The sequence below is a fragment of the Trachemys scripta genome, chromosome 2 (assembly GCF_013100865.1).
Source record: "Trachemys scripta elegans isolate TJP31775 chromosome 2, CAS_Tse_1.0, whole genome shotgun sequence".
Classification (NCBI taxonomy): domain Eukaryota; kingdom Metazoa; phylum Chordata; order Testudines; family Emydidae; genus Trachemys; species Trachemys scripta.
Genome location: NC_048299.1, coordinates 28,849,693 through 28,855,692, shown reverse-complemented (window position 1 = coordinate 28,855,692; position 6,000 = coordinate 28,849,693). Strand labels below are relative to the sequence as shown.

The 6,000-nt window shown below is 39.5% G+C and overlaps 1 protein-coding gene across 1 annotated transcript in view; it reads right to left on the bottom strand.

The window, feature by feature from the left end:
• Positions 1-3,319: 3,319 nt before the first annotated feature.
• KIF5B (kinesin family member 5B) overlaps positions 3,320-6,000 on the bottom strand; it is a 68,959-nt gene continuing 66,278 nt past the window's right edge. Inside the window, exon 26 of the mRNA XM_034760117.1 lies at positions 3,320-5,931. Coding sequence (XP_034616008.1) covers positions 5,925-5,931 — 7 coding nt within the window. The 3' untranslated portion in view covers positions 3,320-5,924. The remainder of the gene's footprint in view (positions 5,932-6,000) is intronic.

The following is a 6,000-nucleotide window of genomic DNA, read 5'->3' as shown; positions in this document are numbered from 1 at the left end:
AACCATGCGCTACCTTTTTAAGAAAGGCACTCAGTCACTCACCGTTCAGACCTGAGACCACAGCAGTTCTGAGCCCTCCTGAGCTCTCCCCTGCTCTGCGGAGATGGGATACAGGTGCAGGGGGGAGGAGGGGTCAGTTTTGGGCCCCACACTACAAGAAGGATGTGGAAAAATTGGAAAGAGTCCAGTGAAGAACTGGAATGGGTTACCTAGGGAGGTGGTGGAATCTCCTTCCTTAGAGGTTTTTAAGGTCAGGCTTGACAAAGCCCTGGCTGGGATGATTTAGTTGGGAATTGGTCCTGCTTTGAGCAGGGGGTTGGACTAGATGACCTCCTGAGGTCCCTTCCAACCCTGATATTCTATGATCCTGACATCAGCACCCCCCTACACACACTCTACACCCCCAGCAGGAGAGAGTCCTGGGAGCAGCTGCACTTGAATCTCTCCTGGTGCAGTGCAGCTTACAGGGAACACAGGTCACAAGGAAGCATGATGTGTCTCCACCCGAGACGTGAGGGCTGTGGTGCTAGAAGTCTAAAGAGTGGGTGCTCTTGCTGGATCATAAAGGGGAATATAGATGCTGTTACCCTGAACTGTGACAATGATGACAAAGGGGTTTAATTGTACTTGGTTTTAGAGAGAGAGATTAAGTGATCTTTGATCAGTTGGTTGTGCCCAGGAGAACTAACCATGAAAGCAGTTTCATTTGTCTATCTAGTATCCTTTACTTATCCTGCTATATAATCCATGGCTCTGTAAAACAAACAAAAAAGAAAAGTCAATTAGGAAGGCTTCTGAGAAAATTGTCTTGCTTTCAGAAACATCTAGTAAGATTAGACTTGAAGTCTAAAGGTCTCTAGAGAAGGCTGAGAAGACTTTGGTAGTAGCATTTAAAATAAAGTACCCCCTTTTACCCCAGTGTTCCTGTTCTTTTTATGCAACACTTTGAGTAAAGCTAGAAAGCATTCTGTTAATCTGGAATAATGTGGACAAAGAAAAATGTAACAAACTGAGGTACCTGGATCCAGAGGCTGAAGGCTGCTTTGGTGTCTTAACTCCAGAGTATTGAAAAGATGTAGTGCAAAGTGGCCATCTTTCAGAAGTATCATGATGCTGAAAGGGCAGATTTTCATGTGTCTTATTTTGCTTCTTCCCTCCATTGCTGCCCAAACAAGCCCAGATTAAGGCATACATGCTACACATCTGCACATAAAACCCCAGTTTCTGGAATCATGAGGGTACAGATTCAGTCAGCTTTCATTTAAAAGTTTCTAGCCTCATGATTGTGTAGAAAATGTGACTGGAGCATGACTGATGTACTGGCATCTGCCAAAGTAGGCAGAAAGCCGGAAGCAATAATTTAGATTTGAATTGCCTCATTCATTTCATTTGGGGTGTTAACTCCAAGACCATCTGCTCTGGTGGAACCTTCTGCCACCTTCACAATGAACTGTGTAGCAGTAAAAGAGTACAACAGGCCCAGCCCACTTAGGCATACCTACACTAGAAAATTAGGTTGATTTAACTACACTGGTTCAGTGTGAGAAAAATCCACAGCCCTCAGATGCATTGTTATGATGACCTAAGCCCCTGCATAAACAGCACTAAATCCACAGAATTCTTCCAGCAACGTAGCTACTCCCTCGCAGGGAAGTGCATTATCTACACAGGTGGTGCTCAAACTTTTTCAGTTGCCACTACCCCCTTTTACCAGTAACTGAATCTGTCTGCACCCCCCTCTCCCATTACTATGCAGCCAAGGCTTCCTCAGCAGTGGAGCGCGGGCTGAAGGCACAGCTAGGGATAGAACTGCGGATGGGGGAGGAGCTGGGACTGGAGGCAGAGATGGTGGAACTGGACCTGGAGGCTGAACAGGGTTGGAGACAGAGCTGGTCTGAGGGCAGAGTGTGTCTGAAAGCATGGTGCTCCCTCCCTGCCCTGCATCATGGCTGGCCCTGTCTCTGCACCTCCCCTATGTTCCTCCACGCTCCCTTCTCAGGGGGCTTGCCCCAGGGTTTGATAAACACTGATCTACACCAAGAGAACCCCGCCCACAGGCAGAGGTAGTGTCTACACCAAATCACTACAGTGGTGTAGTTGTGCTGATGTAGTATTTTAAGTGTAGACATAACCAGTTCTGCTTTACCAAGGGTCTGGCATAAAAGTACTAAGGATTCTCCTGCCGCAGCCCTCTGGCTCTTGAGGTAGGGGGATCTTGTTGCTGCATTCCCTGTTGCCATCCCTAGAATGGGAAGATATCCTCTATTGTTGCATGAGAGCACAGCCAAAGCATGGGGAGGAGATTGTGCTGTCAGTGTGCCTATGGCCTCAGACTACTTTACTCTGGCCCTGCTACCCATTTTTTGCATTCCTCAAATTGCCCTCTGCTCCTGCTGGGGTGAGGGAGAGAAGCAGTGTCAGCACACTTTTCTCTTCCCCACTGTCACTCAGACTAGTTTATTAAATATAATCTAACCAAGGGGATGTAGTGGAAGGTTGGTTATGACTCTCCCCCATAACCAGGAAATGGTGTACTGAAGTATTTTAAAGGCAAAATAGCAGTTAATATTCATGGATGTGCTTTTATCCAATTTTTAAGGAAAAGGAACTGGCTGCTATAAGTCAGACTTTAGCCAGTTCTGTGTGACCACTATTACTGACAAGCCGAAGTGAAAGGGCTGCACTGAGCAATTAGGGACGTCTCTACACCTAGAAGTTTCTCACACCTACCACATATGCCTGTGTATTTAGAATGCCTGTGTATGTTTTCTACATCAAGCCTACTCCCCTTCAAATCATTCTGAGAAGAGCTGGGGGGGGGGGGGGGGAGAGGAGAGAAAGATTTTGGCTTTATCCTGATTTCATACTTAAAAATTAGGAGTAACTGTAGGAGTCAGTGAAGATACTGGTGAAAAGGAAATCAAGTCCAAGCCCTCTTCTCCATATCAGTTTATTTAGGAAAACAGTATATGCTATCACTGCCTCTGTCTTTGTGGTGGGCCAACAAATCCACAGCTGAAGCAGCTCACACCATATTTAAAAGTCTTGTCATGAATAAGATGCAATCAATCTTGGAAGCTTTTCATAACATGAATTTACTAGAGTGAAAAAACGCAAACTGTTAAGACTGATGGAACAATCTTTTTCCAATACCTACACTAACTGACATTAACGACACAACAAAGGCTCTAATAAAGTGAAGGAGTATACTGATTGTAACCCACAGCAAAATACATGTCTTGCCAAGTGAAAAGTATTAATATGAAGCTGACTCAATGACACTGTTGCAAAGTCTTAATAAAGTTCACTACATTTCAAAGATTTTTGTTTTCCTCTTTATTTAAACACAGATACATTTACAGCATGCAGGTAAGTTAAAACTAGATGGCGTCTTCCCCAAACCAATTATGTTTTAATGCATCTTCATGTACTGAAATTAAGTCACTGTGTTCCACAGGTAGACTTGTCATCTCATGTCAAATTTAGAGTTACACACAGTAGTGAGTCAGTATTTAAGTTATGCAAATAATTTAGTTGATCACCATGAATAAATATTATTCCTTTATTTAATTCAGTTCCTACTCTAAACCATTTTTAAAAAATATGATCCAGAGGAACATAAAAATAAAAACCACTCAGACTGCAAATTGAAACAGCAATGCATTTAACATTCTATTACAGATTTAATTTACAAAACAGTAACTGTCCTGTCCAGATGACCTACCATAACTGAATCAAAAAGAACAAAATAGCAATTTCTTTGAAAATTGTAAGTTGCAATTCTTGGTAAACTTCATAAAAGCTTAAAATAAAAAAGCTTAGATATAAAAAAAGTGATGTACATTTTGAGCTACATGCTAGTTACAGTTTATTTTACTGCTTATTACACAGCAATGTTCAGCACCAATACCCGTGATACATTACTTACAGGAATGAAACTACCATCTACATGAGAAAAAATCCTGCTTCATCTGAGAATATTTCCAAGGAAGCCAGTTTTTAGCCAGTGTAAAGTAAAATATGCAGAAGTCTGAAAATGTGCAGTTAATATTGAGAGATAATGGACAAGGCTGTTTCCATTAAGAGGACTCCATTTAAAACCATCTATCATAACTGCTACTTCACTGTCCTCTTTCCTTGATATGCTGCCTTTATCATGCTTCAGAAGAATTTGCAAGATTAGGACTCAGAGACAAACACTCCGAAGAGCAAAAATAGATGTTTAAAGGTTGAAAACTCCAAAACAGTGAGGATTTCTGACTGAAGCAAATAGGTTTAAAAATCTAACCTATTATAAAAGTCAAGCTGCAGTAGTTGGAAGGAAACAGAAAACAGTAAGTTGAATTAAGGTCTAAGATTTGACTATGCTCCATCATAGCACAAATATTTTACTTTGTATAAAAAGTTTTTAAAAGTGATTTACCATTGAGGTCTTTATGGAGCTTTTACGTTTCCACAACAACTGATGAATAGCCAAAAAAGTCAGACCACTAATATTAAAGATAACATTAGCTGGTTTGGGAAAAAACAATTATTTGAACTCTCTTTCATATTGCTAAGTTCCTTCCCTCTCAAAGATCTGGTAACATTTCCATCTTTTGAGAAGTACTGTTCTAAAAATGTAGTGGCTACAACCCTAGGAATAAATTACACAAATGATGGAATTACAACATTAAAAGCCTGATCCTAACCTCAGTGGGAGTTATGGGTGCTCAAAACTTTTGAGAATCAGCTCAAAACCAAAACAGTTTACTTGTTGTTAGCCAATCCTACACAACTATATTGCAAAAGAAAAAGAAAAAAGTCTGATAAACTACTGTAGAGTAGACATTTAACTATTTCTAGAAGTAAACAGATTACAATACAATTCAGTGTAGCACAGTTTTTACACATCTCTGGGATTTCTGGCTGTATCAGCTATGAAAATGTTTCTTTGCCTCCATTATTAGTGGATTTTAATTCATTATCCAACGATTCAATTGACTCATTTTCTTAAATTGAAAATTTAAATTTCATCTCAAGAATTCCAGTATGTATACAGTATTGGAAACATAAGAATTGAATCCTAGATTATTCTAGCTCATTTCAGTGTACACTAAATTAGTGAAAAATACTCATTTGTCCAACTCTGGTGATAGTGAACAGAATGTTCATCAGAATGAAGCAGAATGTTTTCATTCCATCAGGCTACGCTATGTGTAGAATCAAGAACAGGACAGATTAAATATTCTATTGCCAAAGCCTTTTCCCATGTAAACTTAAGTTTACTCTTGTTACTTTTACAGTATTTAACTAAAAATAACATAACAGGTATTTAATCAGATAACAGTTAAACAGCCTTGTTCAAACTGAAATCTTTAGTTCTGTGGTTTCAAGATTTAAGTGCCTGATGGCAGCTGTCATAAGCACACTTCAGTATTTCCACACTGTACAAATAATATTAGTCCTGGCTAAATAGAACATCACTTCAGGAGAACTTCGATGTACAGTGCTGTTCTAACTCAGAGTGGGACAAGTAGTGTTATTTAAAGTGGTAAAAATAAAATAAAAAAAAAATATTTCAACGTTGTTCCACATTCCCTAAGACAATAAAATGTACACAAATTAAACTAGGAAATTCGAACTAAGATTTTCTTAACATACATTCAACTTGGCACAGTGCAGACTAAATTTAAGACATGAAAGACAAACTGTAATGGACAGAGCTACACTTGAAGTAACATGTCATTTTTCAAGACGCCAAAATTGCACTCTAGTTTTGTTGGGAAATCAGCAGAATTTGTAGGAGGGGAGAGCGCTGTACAGGCCAGGTATAATTTATACATTTTCAAAAAATAATCCTACAATCTTCAATGGGAGAGATTATTGTCATGGAATGACTCTCTCTGCATGATATCCAATCATCTTCATATTTCATTCACTTTTCAGCAACTATAAAGAAAAAGACAGTTAAATTGATATGCAAACATATGCCAAAGACATGAAATATAATCAATTATT